Genomic DNA, 18,519 nt, shown 5'->3' with positions numbered 1-18,519 from the left:
CATCAGACTCTTTTGAAGGTGAGTTTAGTGGGATGTATCATCAGAATTCCAATTTATCTTTCTCTATAGCACTCTATCTGCTTCAAAACTCTTTTTCTTTTTTTTAAGCAATGGTATATTTTGTAACATTAATAATGGGCTGTGAATCTCATTAGTCTCCCATTTCACTGCAAACCTCCGTTATGCAACCCTGAAGCCAACTGGACATTACTTTGAACTCCACAATGAGAATGCTTGATGATAATAACGCAGAAGAGCCATACCATATATTGTTTCCTTGTAAATAATGAACTGTTTATTGTTAGATACATCCAATTGCTTGCAAACTGTAGTTCGGGGCCATTAATTGTTCTCAGAGCACTTTGAGGTGGTCCATGGAACTTATTTTCTCATAGTGTTGAAGCGTTTGTCAGTCTGCAAGGAGTGACACTGTTGGTTATGTCCCACACTGAAGCCTGTGGACAATGAATGTACCAATAACCGCTGGAGTCCAGGGATACTGACTCCTGTCATGTGATACACATACTTGATTCCACTGATTCACTAAGGTTCAAGTTTAAAGCTATAGAGGAAAACCTCATTTCATAATAAATTTGCTGGGCCCATGTGCTCACCCCATCTTGCTGAATAATCTGAATTGCTTTATAGTATAACTACAGTAAAGGGTTTTGAGATTAACTAATGCGTTAGCTTCATTTTGGTCAATCAATCAACAGCTGTTTATTTCTGTTTACTACAAATCAACAGAAATTACCCTTTGGATTTAATCTTTATTGATGGACTTTTTAAGGAGGACGTGATCCCTCTTTCTAGATCCAAGGATTAAACTGCATTCCACAACTGGGGCTGTGATCTCATCAGATTTTATTAGCTAATTACCATGTGGTCAGGTCAACATTTGAAGAGGAAACCTCCTAGCAAAATTGTGGCACACTTTCTTATGAATTTGTGTTAAAGCCATCTTCCAGCACTATTTTTGGAGGCACTATGTTCCTGGAAGTGCTACCTTTTGGTGTCCAGGTAAAACTGAGGTCTTGATCACTTGCAGTTATTAAAGGTCCTATGGCAGTTTCCACAAGGATGACAACTGTTATCTATAAGGTCCTGGCCAGACTCCTGTTTGGGTAATTATACTCCGCCTAGCTATCATTGCTCATGCGGATTCAACTGAGCAAGAGGTGTGCAGTCTTCCTGTGTGTTGTTAAAGAGCTCCCTGATCCCAGAGGTGGGTTAAATTGGTAAAGAGCTTTTGGGATCTTTTTGAATAAAAGACAAAATGTACATGTAAACCATTATCATTAATTGAAAATAGATTACTGTCCTCGCAACCATCTGTGATCAGAATAGATCCAGTTTGAATCCAGGATTCAAAAGTAACAGACTTATCCTTTGATTTTTCTTTAATTGCTTTTAAGTATCATCCATATTGTTGGTAGTTTTTTTTCTTCCATAGTGTTAATTTCATAACTCACTTCAGAATAGCATTTTTTTAAGTTTCAAGTGGTTTCTTGGTACATTTGTAAAGAGTTCGTGAATCTCTGTGAAAATGCGAACCATCTCCTCTCTAAACCAACAGGCTGATTATCATAATAAGCAGGTGGAATTTGGAAGTGATTGGTTGGGTTTTGTGCAATTTAGAGTGATTTAAAATCGTTAAAACACTTCCCATTATTATGAGGATTTCACTCTTAAAAATGTGAAGAACTTTAGTAATGTTAACCACTCAATGCTGCATATTCATATAACTTTCACTCTCTTTTTTATGAATAGAATTCATCCATAGCCTCGAGGCTTTCTTTTCCAAAGTATGAAACATTTCTGACTCAGTCACAAACCTGTACCAGGAAACCTGATTGGGGAAGTTAATGTTCAACCTTCACTTCTCCCATTCAGAACAATAAGAAATAATAACACAGATTTATTGCTAACTTTTGGTTTATTAATTCTGCTTTCTCCATTGTCATGACCTCAAATTAATGAAGTGATGCAATGGTATTCGATTATCCTTTACAAAAATGATAACTGAAATAGGAGATAAACTGTACAAAAAGGTAGGAAGAATCCTCTTTGAACCAACAAACCAGGGAATGTTTAGTGGCCCATAAGTAAGTCATTTAGAAGGAGATTTTCAAAGTACTGAAGATACTCCTAAATCTCCTAGGTTCTTTTGAAAGTGTCACACTGCTACTAGTGAATGGTATAATGTGGACTACTTTTTAAAAAAATATAATAATGCCATGAAAATCCTTCTTTCACCGGCTCCCTTTGTAAAAACTCATACAACGGAAAACATGGGGGAGTATTTTAGAAGGCAAAGACTGTAACGGAATGAAGAGAGTGCCATCCACTGGAAGCAGCATATTGGGGTATATAGCTGAACGAGGGGCAAAATCTTGTTTAGCAAAAGATTTTGCCTGTTTTTTCTCTTATCCAAATATTATCTATCTGAAAAAAATCTAAATAAAGATTTCAGGATTTGACTCATCTGTTTCTCCACTTCTCCCTGTCTGCTTTGTGGTGCTAGAATAGAAAGGAAGCAGTCCTTGTGTTCCGCTGAATGCAGGGACTAGCATTGTGACTTGTGTAGATGTCAAAATGATGGAAGAAATGACTTGCCTATTCAAGAAATTATGGAATGCTCCTTATGCCTTTCCTTCCAATTGTGCACCTATGTAAGGGTGGGGTGCAGAATCTGGCACTATATTTGTTATATAAACCTGATTTCTTATAGACTGGATAATTTATGTATTTTAGTATTATTGTTATTTATTTGTATTGCAGTAGTGCCCAGAAGCTCCTGCGTCATTCTGCAGGCAAGAAACACATAACAAAAAGATGGCTCCTGCCCCAAAGAATTTACAATCTAGGTAGAAGATGAGAAATGGCCAGTGGAAACAACACAAAATAACAATGAGACAGTTATGATCTATATGATACACAACAGTCCCATCACACCTGCTGGCTAACATTATTAAGTGTAGAGAAGTGGAAGAAAGTATGACGTTGCTTATTGGAAAACTACTTATGATTGTCATGTTAATACCATTTGCTGTTTTTGCCGGTGCAAATGAAACGTGCTTTTCTCATGTTTCAGATTCTGGAAGGATTCCTAAAGGCTCTTTAGTCTCCATCATTTTAGGTGTTACTATGGCCAGTGGTTTGGCAATATTAAGCTGGATAGTAATTTGTCGGTGGTAAGTTTTATTTTTTTTTTCACCTATTTTAACTAGAAAAGCAGTCATATTTTTCTTCCCCCTTGGAACTTTCCTTACTTCTGTCTTTTTTCTTTCCATATAGCCAACAGATGACATGACGTTTTCTATCTGTGTTCCTTAGTAGTGTGTAATTCTGTCTATTAGATATTCTAGTCTCTTTATTACATTTTTGTAATGAAAATATGAATAGGCATTATCCCACCTTTGGGTGCTCCAAAGAACATCAGATGGAATGTCAGCATTACCTAAGATTTTTCAGTTAACTTAATTTCATTTCATTTCATTTAAATATTATTTCATTAGAGATAAGAGTTCTGAAATCCTGGGGAAAATAAAGGGTGTATTTGCATGTGAAATGTTTTGGGTTTTTTTTTAAAGCAGATTCTATCCACTTGCTGCTGCTGCTTTCACTTCTCTGCCCATGAGAGCAATGACTGAGTTTAAGAGTTTGGTTCTATAGATTAGGCCCTAGAATCAACTTTTTAAGATCCTGGTTTCCTAAATAGAATCCTGCCGTCTGGGGAAAAGAGACTGTTGGAACTTAATGGCAAGGTTAGGAGGAATAATCGTAGCAAACACTCAGCTTTAGGGTCCTGAGCCTGCTGCCACTGAAATAATGGTAAAACTCTCCTTGATGTCACCGGTGCATGGAACAAACATGGTCTGATTAATCTTTCTAACACCCCTGTGAAGTACACATTATTTTCCATATTTTCCCAAGGGGTGGCCAAACCATGGCTCACCATGTGGCTCTTTTACAGTTACAATGAGGCTCATGGAGCTCCCCATACCCCCTCTTCTCTACCTACCAGACTGGCGGGGGGAGGGGGCTTGGGGCTTCTGCCTTGTGGAGGTGTGGTGGGACTAGGGGCTTCTGTCCAGTGGGGGGAGGGGGGGAATCTCAGGGTAAGAAGCCCCAAACCCCACTACCTCACCACAGGGATGAAGCCCTGTGCCCTGGCAAGCATGCCCCAACTCTTGAACTTCTTAAGATTGTTGTATGTGGCTTGGAGAGTCAATAGCTTTGGCCACCCCCTAAGGTTTGATTTTAAAGCGGCCCCCCTTGCACAGATTTTGCCCACATTTAATTGCGGGTTTAAGTGCTAGCATTTAGACATAGTTCAGTTGGGAACCTAATTTAATCCTGCCAAAATCCCTTTTTTCAGTTACCTTTAGAAAAACAGTACTATTTTTGCACACTCACTTGCACACTTAATTGCATTTTACTCTGTGTTTCGTCTGCATTCTTTGAAAGTATTGAATGATACAGTATTGATAGAGACTTGTATTTGTCACAGTATATTTTGCTCAAATTTTGCAGCTCAGGTTTAGGATCCCTTGAAAGCCATTCAATCTGAAATATTATCAATGGCCAATAATGGCTTTAATTGGTTTCATTTTAATCTGGGTTTTAGGGCAAGGACAGACTGCTGCATTTGGTGTAATCTTGTTACCTTTCTCTGTGTCTTTTAATGTTATGTCAAAAGCACCTAGAGCCTTTCATTTCTTTAAATACTGCTATAAATCAAAGGGAAGAAATAGAATGAACTTCCCTCACTGCACTGCAAGAGGTGTAATGCTGAAAGCCCTGACTAGTCGCAGCAGGCTCTGCAGCCAGCCAGCATTCTCACCACTGCACCCGGCAGGGTGGGAAACTCAGCTGACTGCGATGACAAGAAACAAGACATTTCATATATTTGTCAAGCCCATGACAAAAATGTTGCCTTTGTTTAAGTTCGCAGTTTTGTAATAGATGTCATGGAGCCCTAGGTACTCTTATTTTCAGGGTTTTGATGAAAAAGAAATCCATGACTTTTGACATTTGGGGATTTTTTAAATGCCTGGGCCTATGTGCCTGTAAATAAAGAGATGAATTCATTTCACTGAGAAACTTGAGTACGACAAACTAAACTCCGAGCAGCAAAGGAGGCTAAGGAAGATCAGCAAAACATCCTGGGGTGGTACAAAGGACCAGTATAGCATTCTCTCAGAGACACCTGTTATTCTTTTAAGGGGTGGGAAGGTTTCTTTCTGACACAACATAAAATCAAAGCAAAACATATACATTAAAACAAAATTGGAGCATTAGATAGTATTTACAAAAGTTGTCTCTGATATGGTAACCATTCAATTTGTTCATATTTGTCCACTATCATAAAATTGCAATGGAAAAAGAAAATCCACTTGACATTTTTTATTGTGTTTCCATGACAGTTGCCCTTTTCATCATGACTACCCTATGACTTTTCTTTAGAAAAATTCCAAGAGAAAACAAACCTTGTATGCTTCTACATTTAATACTAACCACAATGCAATGAGAATCACACATCAAAATCATCAATAAAACCACTTTAAACATACCTGCTTGACTTCTGGTGGAAAGCTAAAGGGAAACTGAGATCTATTTTTCTTGTAATTTTTTTTCACCCCAATTTACTGAAGATATAAACTCAGCACATTTGGCTTCAGAAGTTTGTAGTTTTTCAAAACTTAATTTGGTTCTGAACTAGATTGGGGGAGCTCAACATAACTCTGGGACATTGAAGCTCACAGTGAACTGTCGTAGCAAGGTTCCCAGATTGGAATTATTTCCCTTACTAAGCATAGGGTCTTGACTGGCAGCAGAAATATCCACATCTGCTAAAAGGATGGCTTTCTGCCCACTCACAGGGTAGCATGCCAATTTTACCAGGGTACAGATGGCATCTGAGAATACTCCACTTATATATTATGCAAGTGAAGAAAGTCTATCCTCTAGGAAAGCATTGTCATGTTATCATCATGTGCCTTTTTACAAATGATCACCTCTATGTGTATCTAAATAGACAACATAGATAGTGGAGGTGAGAAAAGCACAAAATACACTGGCACTTGAAGCAGAAAGTTTGTGTTGCAATGGACTTCTGATAAACCTAACACATGGTGTGACTGAGAATATTTAAATGTAAATGTCAAATCCATGGACTCACAGTACACCAGCAAACTCATTGCAGAGATTGTTACTGTTGGGCTAATTTATGCACAAGCAATTCAAGATAATGGAGTTCAGATCATAAGCACTATGCTCATTCTGAAAAGGCAGAACACCTGCCTGTTCCCCTGCTTCGTGTTTCACCATCTATTACAGGATGCAAAACAAAAATGTGATTTTACACCTTGTGGCTTTGCAAAAGAACTTTATGCTGGTGATCATGAAGTGCAAGAACAAGAGGAGGCACTGAGTGTGCTGAATTTAATCAGGATTATTGTCATTGTCTGCCCACCTATTTCCTCCACCTGTTTTTGTCTACTCATAAGCATAGCCTCTAAGATCTTTGGGGCAGAGACTTTTTTTAATTATATGTGTACAGAGTACCTAGTACAGTGGGGCCCTGATCCCCATTCAAAGTTTCTCAGTGTGACCATATTAAAGTAATAATTAATATGATCATTTTGCTGATTTTGATTGCTGAGTCAGAATTAGGCTGCAAGGAAAAGGGGGGCATTAGCTTTTGGGAGACCCTGGAAATATTAGTATTTGATGGATCCTGTCAAGGTACCAGTGAGGATTGCAGCTGACCTATAACATGAACAGTAATGGATGAGAGCCACTTTCTCCATTATTTCTCCATTATTTCTTACATCCCTCCCTTAGTTTAGGGCAGCATTCTCTCTAATACTCAAAGATCTGGTTTAACCACTGACTTGACTGAAAGCAAATTATTTAATTTATTTTTTCGGTCTTTTCTAGGAGCTCACAGAATAATGTACCCTGCCACTCTTACTGTGTCAGAACATTAGTAAAGGCAAATAAACTGAGGGCACTGTTCTACTGGATGAGATGTAAAACAAAGGTTCTGACCCTTTGTGTTAATTAAACATCCCATGGCTGCCTGTGTAAATGAGAGATTGACTGTTACAGCTCAAAGCGTATGTGCTCCAGGGTGCTTTAGGGAGTTTTTGACATTTCTCATCAAGATGATAACCACCCCTGTCAGCTTGGAAGTATTTAAATTAACCAACTTTTTAAAACAAAAAAAAAAGTATTATCTTATAGGAATTATTAACTTGTTCACCATTTTCCTTTCAGTGATGATAATTTTCAGGGGTTAGCCATCTTGTGTTATTGTCTTTAGACAAAATCCAAAATGCTCAGCTGCTTCAGGAGCATCTTTCGATTCGAGTAGGTCCGAATATGACTTTAATTTTTTTTCTAGCTCAGCTATCTCTGTCATAATTTTTGTATCATTATCATTTTGATCAGCTGCAAATGCAGCAGCTAAATACTGTACTGATACAAATGTCTGAGCTACTGACCCCTTCAAAATTGTGGAAGTCCTTGTTGCCACAGGGTTATTGAGTGCTAAGACATCTCTTAAAACAGCTAAACTGTGCCAAACTATAGATGCTGCTCTGATTAATAATTAAGTCTAGATATCAAATTCTGTGTTTGTCTAAATTCAAATGTAAAAATTTTAAATTGAAACTAAATTATTAAAAATATGTGACAATAATACATTAAGATTTTATCAGATTCATGGTTACATTTTAGAGTTATTCTAGTCACAATGCGCTTTGACCCATTTAAGACCATTTCTGAGAGAACTATCCCACTATATCCTTCTCTAATGTTATTCAAATAAAAGTGGAACTCATTAACATGGAATGAGAATGAGCACTAAAAATTCAGGATGAAATCCTGCCCCATTGAAGTCAATGGCAAAATTCACTTTGAATTCAATGGGGCCAGGATTGTAGTCTCTGTATTGTTGTAGCACTCTTCCCTCTGACACATTTTTGAACCTGTGGTATATGTGGCTATGATTCTTTGTTTTACGGGTGGTGTTATAGTTCTGGGTAATTGCACATTTACCTCCCCCTCTCACCCCTCCTCCCTCCCATGGTGCTCAGCTCCAGGAATGATTACTCAAGTCTCAGGCCTCTAGAGGCATGTCTGTACTGCAATTAAAAACCCATGGTTCACCCATGCCAGCTGATTCTGGCTTGCGGGTCTTGGGTTCGCATGGCTGATTAATTGTGGTGTAGATGTTTGGCCTTGGACTGGTGCACAGGTTCTAGGATCCAGCGATGTGGGAAGGTCCCAGAGCTTGGGCTGTAGCCTGTGCCTGAACAGCTACATTGCAGTTACACAGCCCCTTAGCCCAAGTCCCACGAGCCCAAATCATTTGGCAGGGGCCAGCCATGGGTGTCTAATTGCAGTGTAGACATGCCTTAGTAGTTACCTCTCTCCAGGGAGGGACCTCTCTCCCTTCTGAACAGGGTTCAGGCAACAGCCGCCATGCAATTTGCTGTTTTTACTCCAGCAGGTCTGGCAAATGTCCAGCCCCTGTGCTAGTTTTTTCTGTCCAAGGGCTATGACCAGTAAATGCCAGTGGATATAAGTAATCAAACAGCTCTGTTAAAGAAGAGTACATTTATTTAAGGACAAAAGCATACAGAGAAAACACATAAAACCATGAAAGGATCTAAGTACTTTACCAGTAGCACCCGTCCCCCCCATCTTCCAATCAGTCTTATGGAAACGCTGGCCAGTTTTAGTCTTTCCAATCCTTCTGCAGGATTTACCCCCACTCTCCCCTCAGACAAAAGCTCATGCCAGTTTGTTGAATCAAAACAAAGGCCCCCTATCAGGTTAAAATCAACCTTTTCTTCCAAAAGCCCTTTCTGTGTCTCCTTGGGCCTCTGGTAGTGCTTGGAAACAGAACATGCAAACTACCCCAGTGAGTGGTACTTCCCTGGTGCTGCCTGCAGTCCCAGGGACTGCAGTAATTACCCCCACTGTTTTTAGTTCCTGGAGGAGCTGTGGTAACCCTCCTACAGGGAGTAGAACACAACAATATGCAGAACATTCATAAGGTAAATACAATATTCCCCCAAAGATACTGCATGTGGTTGCAATATCTGTCACATGCTGCACTTTTAAAATTCAGGAGTCCGTATGTCTGTTTATTAGCGGTAAGGGACATGAAAGGATTCAAGATGGTGGATCTTTACAGAGTGAGATCCTTTACTGTGTTTTGTCTCTCATGGAGATTTTATATTTGTTCTTTGCTTTTTTATTATTGCAAATCCCGTAATCAATTTTCTTTGTCTTCCATAAAGCCAAATGGTTACTTTTACTTTAGATTAAGGAAGACAACAATAGATGGAATGAATACAAAAGCTCCATGAGGGAAAGTGTAGCCCTCACTTTGTAAGTCTGTCCATTCTGAAAGCCTCACAATCCTGCCCCCAGCAGACATTCTTACAGTTAAAGACACAGTAAAGTAATAGAAAATAGAATCTTAGCTACATTCACCATAGGATGTGAGGGGATATGGAGGAGATATAAGACCTAGATTCTGGACTTTTGTGGTCATAATAGATCTTATGGTCCTTTTCACAAGAAAATCAGTGCTAAACCAATCCCATGCAACATTTTTGGGAGTACTGGAATTACAACTTGCTTATCTATATTCCATTTGTGAATTTGGTTAATTCCCCTCCTACAAATTCTGCTATGTAAAATTGTTTTAAGGCAGATTGGCTGCCTTATTTCCATCCCAGAGGTGTCTGCATTTTAGTGATATACATATGCAGCCTTCTTATAATCTATTGGGATGAAATGTGCCATATAAACAGAAGGTGTACTGCATATATGGCCAGTGGGAAAACCCAAGTGAAAAAAGAATCAGAAGAATAAAAGGAAAAGTGACAGATTCATCATGAATGAATAAAGATCACAGAGTCATGAAGTATCAAATTAGAAAATATGCTGGAAAGTCCAGTCTGCAATTTTACCTTTCAGATATTGAACTTGGCAGCATAACAGAGATAATCTTCTTCCAAAGACAGGCTTTGCTACAATACAAGCCATTTACAATATGCTAGAGCAGTTTTCTTATTTTCTTCCTTTTTCCAGAACAAATGTATTTCTTGCGGCTATTTCTCAGAATCTTCCACTCTTTTAATGTTTAATGTTCTCTCTCCCTCTTACAATAACAGACTGCATGATATACAAGCATTAGAAGAAACCTTTTCTGAAACTATTTGCCTCTGAAATTAATTCTTGGATACAACTAGGATAGGTGGGAAGTTTTATTTAAGACCATTTATTACTAAATCATCTTCTCTTCTGCAAAACACAATAGATACTGACTGGAAATTTATGTAATAAAATTAAAAATTATATGTTTACAAAGTGCTTTTCCTATTGCAGGATCCCAAAACCTTTAGGGCTTGTCTATGTGGTAGAACAATGAGCACTAGTGGGATGTGCTTTCTAAAGTGCACCAACAGGTTACACACTAACTGCCAGCCGGGTCTACATGGGCCAGTTAGCGTGCAAGACATGGGTGCACTTTAGAAATTACACCCCTTTAATGCACATTGTTGCGCTGTGTAGACAAGTCCTTTGAGACATTGAGCCTGAGTCTCATTTACACCAAGGCCCCTTTACTCTGTTTTAGTAACATGTTTTATATTCACTTAAGTTTTTGGTAGCTTGGAAAGGTTGTTTTCACACTGAGAAATTTCCTTTTTACTGGAATATTGTTGCACCCAGCACGGGATTGAGACCAAGAACTCCTGGGTTAAAATCTCAGCTGCTATGTGACTTCGGTAAGTCACTTACAATGTATCTACACTTGCATGAAATCCATTTGATTTGGATCTCTGTTTATCAAACCTGGAGGAGAGAGTATTTCAGCGGAGCTGAGCTATAGAGGAGCTTCACAGGAATACATTATCAACTCCTTCCCTGATTATTCTCTGGGTCAATGAAGCTCCACATGAACCCCAACACCGAGATCTGCTTAAATCCCAAAATTCATTGCCTAGTATACATGTCTGCTTGGGACTGCACATTGTAAGTAGTGGTTATTAACTTGGTGGATTGAGAATTTTAAAGGGATAATGGTGATGCTTTATAAGATTATCCTCTGTAATGAGGCCAAACCAAGGTCATTGTCACATGGCTAATTCCCACAGCTGGAAGACTGCCAGTTCAATAAATTAAGGCTATCTAGAGCACCAGATTACTCTTTTCCCCCAGTCCTGAATCAACAGTGTTTGTGCTTGTTTCACCTTTTTGACCTCATTCTCCTGCAGATGTTGTCTGAAGCAGCTTTCTCATGTATTGGCTGAATGACTTTAGCACACCAAAGTACTGGTCTGAAAATTGGCTCATATCGTTCCTGGATAGCTAGTAGTGAATAAAGTTTGATCTCCTACTTTAACTTTCATACAAAATGGCTAACATACACAGTCCCTTTGAACAGTCTGTGTTTATATCAATAGAACAACTATATTGATACTTGATCCTTTTGACTGAAGCATTTAAAGTTAGTTTATTTTCTTCTGGCAATCTTTTCAAAAGTACATAAGTGGTTTAGGAACCTAAGTCCAAAAGTGACTTAGATACCGAGGCCCAGATACTCATGGGATTTAGGCACCTAACTCATATTCATTTAAAAGAAAGTTAGGTGTCTAATTACCTTTGATGATTGAGGTGCTAGGAGCCTAATTTGTGCTCCTAAGTGCCTGAATTTTACCCTTCACCTTTTTAGGGGGTGGAGAGAGAGTTACCTTTTTCCCTATACAAGTTGTAATACAGGCATTAGATGTTGTTATGCAAAACATATTTTTAATCAAACATACTTGAAAGAGATGAAATAAAAATATTATTAAATTAACCACAAAGGTATATGCTTTGGTAGTGTTAAATCAGGAGCTGATCAAACAAACTGAATTTCTGAGCCTCAGAAAATTCCAATATTTTGACATTTGTTTTCTTCCTGAATCAAGAAAAAAAATCAAATTTTTTCACAGAACAGAAAGTTGAGGAGAATTTGCAATCAATTTAGAAATCCTAAAATATTTTCTTTTGACATTTTCAATTGACATGGAATGCTTTGACATTGATTAATTGAAGGATTTAATTTCAGTTTGTTGAGCAGAAGTGAAAAATGTTTTGTTTTGGCTCAGTTTGATATTGAAATGAATCTGACTGATCTGTCATGGTGCCTTATATGAGTTGTAGTTTGGGTTTCTCATGTATACATTCTCTCCTATGGGTTGGCTTCCCAGACAGACAATACCTTTGCAGTTATGGGACTCTGTGATGTCCCGTGGAGGTTCAACCACAGGGGGGACCATGATGCATCATAGAAGATGTAGCTGGCTGGGGAGTCCAGCCCAGATTGAAAAATGGGGGCATGAGGTACCTGAACTACAACTCCTGTGTGAGATTACCACAGCTCAGGTGAACACAGAATAATCTCAAAATGATCTCAAACAAAAAATTTTGACTCATTTTGACAAAGCAAAATGTTTCAATTTGGGTGACCCAGCCCAAAATTACATATTTTGTTTAAGGTTTCCCAACATAACATTGAATTTTTTTGTGCAGAAATTTTTAATTTTTGTGGAAACTGTATTTTTCATAGAAAACATTTGATGGAAAATCTCCATCCAACTCTAGTTAAATTATTGCATTATATTCATTCACACTAGGGCAAATCCTTAGCTGGGCAAATGGGTGTGGAACGGAAGTCAAAGAAGTTATGCCAGGTCACACCAGCTCAGGATCTGGCCCATTGTTTGCCTACACTGAATACTGTAATGTTACATGGGGAAGAAGATACCCCTCAGATTTCTCCTATGGAAAAGGCAGTTTTCCATGTACCATTCATTCAACAACAAATGTAAAAATGTTACAGATACAACAGGAAAGTAGTTTGAATTAAATTGTGCATAGATTGGATCAGGTTTTATTTTAAAGAATGCAAAGCATTGACCATTTACAGATATACAAAGAACATGCCACTATAAATATTATAAAGAACATGCTAATTATAGATACATAATATACGGTAGGAGCCGAGTCAGTGAATTTGCAACTAACTGGATTCACTGGCCAACTTCCCCCAAGCTAGAATACAGCAGCTGTGTAGCCTGTTGAAGCCCTGAAGCTGCAGTAGCAGCTGCAAAACAAGTTCTGCTGCAGCTTCATACCTGTAGGAAATGAATTAATTCCATTGACTTCCTGAAGACCTTCCCCAAACACTCACTGCGTACTCAGGCTCTGCGAGCTTTACCACCTTCTATCCCATTTTGTTTGCACTGTTCTCCTTCCATTATAAAGAAAGGGGATGAAAGGAAAAACTCCAAGGAAATATTTGTGCTTAGAAAAGTTTTGGAAGCAAAATTTTGGAAGCAAATTAATGCATTCATCTTCAGGCAAATCAAAGGAAGGGACCACAACAATGTAAATGTCCTAAAGAAACAATTTCATCCAGTCTGTAGGTGATCCAGTCCGTGAATGACCAGTGATGTCTTCATGTTGTCTGTACCAAAGCAGAGACTACCAACTATGAAAATCTCTATGGGGACTGTTTTCCCCTTTGATTAGTGTAAAAGTTATTAAAGTCACTTGGAGTTACACTTCTGGGAAGAGATTCTGATTCAACACCCATTGAATCTGGATCAGGCCCTCCCAGGAGTAGAGACATGTTTATGTTAGCCTTTTAGAGTGTAGACCATTCTTTATGAATAAAAAGTGATATTTCCCAAATACATTTCAGATATACAAAGGATCTTCATCACTTGAGATGTCTAGACCTTTGATACCTTTGCTAGGTGTCATGCTCACACACCAGGTGTTCGGGCCACATAATGCAGTATGTGAGTGAACGCAGGGCTGGGGGAATGCATCTTTAATTCTATTCCTATTAAAATAGGATGTGAATATTTCAAATAGAATGACTGGTAAATGTATCATTCTATTGTTTTCCGATAAGCACCCTTTGTCTTCTTACATTATTCCACCTGTCAAATAATATGCAATGATGATAAGCAGATCCTTCATGGGATTACATTTTTTGACTGGCTTGTGGATCGTATAAAGAATATCTCCATTTGGATGATTCAGAGGAAAGGAACAATGTAACACCTGTACTGAGCTAATTTACATTTGACCCATTTAATAGCCAAAATGCAGCAGGAAGATTGTACAGGGGATGAATTAGCAAAGCTTTGTCAGCATCCTCAAATAGCATTGTGCTAAATCCAGGCCCCAAATTCACATTTCATGCAGCTGAGTACCCTTGTCACCATTTTTTTTCACAACTATCCTAACTTCTCTATAGAGGCAGTTTGTGCACATGCCTTTAACCAACACTTTTGAAAAATATTTACCCAGAAGAAGTGGATTACTTGGCAGGCTGGTAAGAGGCGTCAGCTGCTTTCACTTAAGGTCACTAATTTGAACACCAGCACTATTTTGTAATGAATAGGGCTATATATCTGACACAGCCATAACTTTGGTGACATAATACATGACTTTGAAATGTGGCTTATTTGTGAGACATCAGCAGCAGCTGCTGTGTGCGTGTGTTTGCTGATGGTTATCTAGCTACAGGGAACTGAAAATGGATCAAATCTCTAAAAGGTATTTTTCAGTGTTTTCTCTGCCATAGTTAATAAATGTTTGAGGAAAAATTATTATGCAGAGTTACCCCTTGAAGAGTCAGGGCCCAATCCTGCAAGCTGAGCTGCACAGCTGGCTCCTGCTGCTGGGTAGAAGCCTGTTGAATTCAGTGAGGTGCCACACATAGGCAGGGACCCTCATGTGCAGGTCAGTATGCAGGACTAGGGGCTTAATGGGTAACATTTGGAGGCAAAGTTCAGCTATTGATGTGTGAAATACTGGGATTTTTCCTGCTTAATGTGCAGGAAAAAAATCTCCATTTTTTTCTCTACTGTTGCATCCATTTATGTATTCCAATAGATTAGAATTTAAGAGAAGTGCAAAATATGTTTTTCCAAAAAAAAAAAAAAGAAGGAAAGAAAAGTACTCAGTTGTGGATTCAATCCTGCCTTTGCAAAACAGAACCAAACTGGGAGTGGGAGGGAGGCTGGATGTGAGTAATGATACCTATTTGCCATAGAAACATGTCTGTCAGTCTGTAACATATTTCTCAAGCTTCCTCAGGTTGTTGACCCTTTATTCAAAGTCAGAAAATGTCATGACACCGTCACATTCACAATAAAAATAAGAGCAAAAATCATATTACAACGAGTGCTGCTACATTTGACCTCACAGACTTTGAAGGTTTTGGCCATCCTAAAGTTTTCTGGAAATTTTATTTTCTATGCTTTAGAACTGTAATAAAATTGTCAACAGCTTGCAACCCCAATTGTCTTTTGTGATTGCCTCTTTCCCTCACCAGGGGTTGTAATTCAGTAGTTCACAAACATTGAACTATAATATTCCCTATTCACTATAAACAACAGTGATGACTGAAACTAATCATTCAGGCACTGATTCAGACAAACATCCCTATTCAGGCAATAAATGCTTAAGCATATGCCAAAATATAAGCACATGTTTAAGTGCTTTCCTGAATCAGCATCTTAAAATGGAAATAAAAAGTCCTCTTCTTCTCCTTTTTAAATGTCTTTTATTTTGAAGTTTGAAAGTTATTCTAAATTATTATGTATTTCTTTGGTCTCAGAGTTTTGCTTGAGTAAGACTTCACGTTTGACCTCATAGTTATGTAAATGATACTTCCTAATAACTATTGGTTTAGGAAATACATTTTGATTTCATGCTGAATTGTGTAATTTGTTGGCAGTTTGATGATAACATTTGTTTTAAACAGGACACAGTCAGCTAACAGATCAGCTCAAGCAAACATGTTAAAGGATAGAACAAATCTATCTGCTGAAACAGGGAGCAAAAAGCACCATGAAATGAAGACTTCACAGCCCAGTACAATAGTTGAACCAGCTGATAAGGTATAATGTGTTTCAAAACAGACGTTTGAGTGAAATCCTGCCCCATTGAGTTCAATAGCGTCAGTATTTCATCCCAAAAATGTTAGGCCAGATTTTCAGTGGGGCTCCAAAAATACCTCTGAAAAACTGATGGTATTGTTTGACATTTTTATATGTGATTACCAGCTGCTCAGAGTTAGACTAAAGGGATGCAAAATGGATATGCTAGCAAGTTTTGCAGCACATTTTAGAAGTATGCAGAAAATGTGAGCTCTCATATTTCATTAGTACAGCCCTATTATTCAGTAATTTTAAGCAAATTCTTCTAGTTTAATAGTAAATGTAAATAAAATACTTGACTCCGCAATAGGAATGAATAAGCAGATTCAGATAAAGCAAAATGTATCAAAATCTTTCACCCATCCCTGAAACCAAACATGAACTGAATGAACCCTTTTTCTTATCCATGTGAGGAGCCAGAGGAAGAAAAATTATGCTAGATAAGCAGGAGACCCAGAGATATCAGCAAAAAAGATTGCAATAGGCTGGAGTAAATCCATGGATCCAGAAATAAATGGGGAGCCAGCAGAATTGTTTTCAGACAGGGGATGACGTAATTATGTTTCTTTGCCCATATGCGAAAGTAGGCTGTGATATTGTGCACAAGTTGGATAATAGGGACAAAAGGGAATTATAATAGTCAAGGCAGGAAGAGATAAAGGAACGGATGTGGTTTTCAGCAAAGGTGAAGCAAAAGCATTGCCATACATGAACAATAAATATGCTCTGAACTTGCAGTCAGATCCATATGAGCAGACACCCTGCCCTCAGCAGGATCAGGGCCATCCTCAGAAAAGTATGAGAATCACTTTGTGATTTTTGGATGAAATCAGCAATATACTTGTATGATTATTATCATTAATCAGCCAAGGTCCTCTAAAGATAGCCACTAAAATCCCAGATTAGCAAAGCATTTAAGTATGTGCATAAGTGTTTTGCTGAATCAGGGCCTAGATTTAGATGCAAAATTAATGTTAACTTTTCTCTCTTTCTGCTTAGGATCATGCCAATGGTTCCCAGATGCCACTCTGCATGTAATTATTTTACAACATTTTAGAAGATAATGGACAGCTACAATGTACTTCTTTGTACTTAACAAAAAAAATTAAAAAGAGTTACTTGAGAAGCAAGTAATGGAATGATTCAGATATATCTATGCTGGATTTTTCTGTACTTTTGGTACAAAGATTTTCCTTAACCATTACAATCCCACTTTAAACATTTGTTTAGCCTTGTCAGTACATGTCACCATTTAATATCATGTTTAAAGTGATGTTTCATTTTAGTCTACCCTCAGTTTCATGGTGCACTAACACAATGAAACCTGGAGATCATATCTGTTGTAAAAGTGCATCATGTTTTGCTTCTGAAAGTTCAAAAAACATCCTTTTCATCTTCTAGTAAAGAGAAAACACAGATGAAGTCAGAAACAGTTTTTTTCTTCTTAACTCCAGAGTACTCTTCAGTGAAACAGAAAGAATACAAATACTTCCTACATTTTATTGTCATATTTTATCCAAGCTAAAAAAGTTGCATGTTTAGCTATTAGCATGTTAAAATATGATAGTTTCCTTTCATGATACTCATCTGAATTAATTGTACTTCTTTTACATGTAAACCACTAGATACTTTAAAGTTTATTGATTTGGAAATCTCTGTCCTAGAATTAGGAATAGGTAAATAAAATGGATCTATATGTTAAGAAATAAGGATTCAAACAAAACAATTGCACTTAGACCAAAAAGTTGCAATATTTCAGAAAGTTCTTTCTGCAGATATTCATAATTAGTGGTCCCTGCACAAGCTTCATTTTAAAGACATTGTACCTTAATGCTAGTTATCTATTTATTCATTTTTCAAGGTGACTTTGCAGCTTACTCATGTGTAGAGCACTTTTTAAAATGTCTATGAATATTTTTCATATCAATGATAACTCTAATTGCATTTTCAGAAAAAAAGGTCTCATTTGCAGTGCTGTCAGGTGATCAAATTTTAACTATTTCATTATTGCCCTGTAAATCAGACTATTTCTTCTGCTACTCCTCCTTTCAGATCTTCCTCTCTTTTTTAGACTAATACCAGACACTACCGAGAAGATGGATTTTATATATTCATTTCCCATTTGCAAAGGAACATGAGAGAGAAAATAGTTTATTTGGAATGTTTTTTATACTAAACATCAAAACAAGAAGAAATACTGAACAAACAGGCCAATACAGATCATTAAAAAATCCATAGCTGCTTCTTATGAATACAGCAGTTAAAAAAGGAAACAATTGTCAGGGTTCATGGAAAAATAACTTTCCTAAGGCATAAGAATAAATAGAACCATGAAAGCATGCACACAGCAGAAAACAAATGACTAGATACAACATAGTACAAAGGTTTAGCAAGGATTCAGAATAACAAAGCTATTTCATTGACAAATTATTTGTGTCACTGTCACTGCCAGTGGTTAATGCAAAACTGTTTAAAGGACTAGCAATTA

General features: G+C 37.7%; 1 protein-coding gene across 1 annotated transcript in view; it reads left to right on the top strand.

Moving 5' to 3' along the window:
• Positions 1–17,906, top strand: part of TPO (thyroid peroxidase) — a 76,341-nt gene extending 58,435 nt beyond the window's left edge. The window contains exons 17-19 of the mRNA XM_067544885.1: positions 3,095–3,194; positions 15,857–15,992; positions 17,031–17,906. Of these exons, the coding sequence (XP_067400986.1) occupies positions 3,095–3,194; positions 15,857–15,992; positions 17,031–17,069 (275 nt within the window). The 3' untranslated portion in view covers positions 17,070–17,906. The remainder of the gene's footprint in view (positions 1–3,094; positions 3,195–15,856; positions 15,993–17,030) is intronic.
• The last annotated feature ends 613 nt before the right edge of the window (positions 17,907–18,519 follow it).

The sequence above is a fragment of the Emydura macquarii genome, unplaced genomic scaffold (genome assembly GCF_026122565.2).
Source record: "Emydura macquarii macquarii isolate MOO-44397 ecotype Brisbane River unplaced genomic scaffold, CSIRO-AGI_Emac_v2 contig_1027, whole genome shotgun sequence".
Classification (NCBI taxonomy): domain Eukaryota; kingdom Metazoa; phylum Chordata; order Testudines; family Chelidae; genus Emydura; species Emydura macquarii.
The sequence above is the reverse complement of the archived record's forward strand: the minus strand, read 5'-3'. Positions and strand labels throughout refer to the sequence as shown.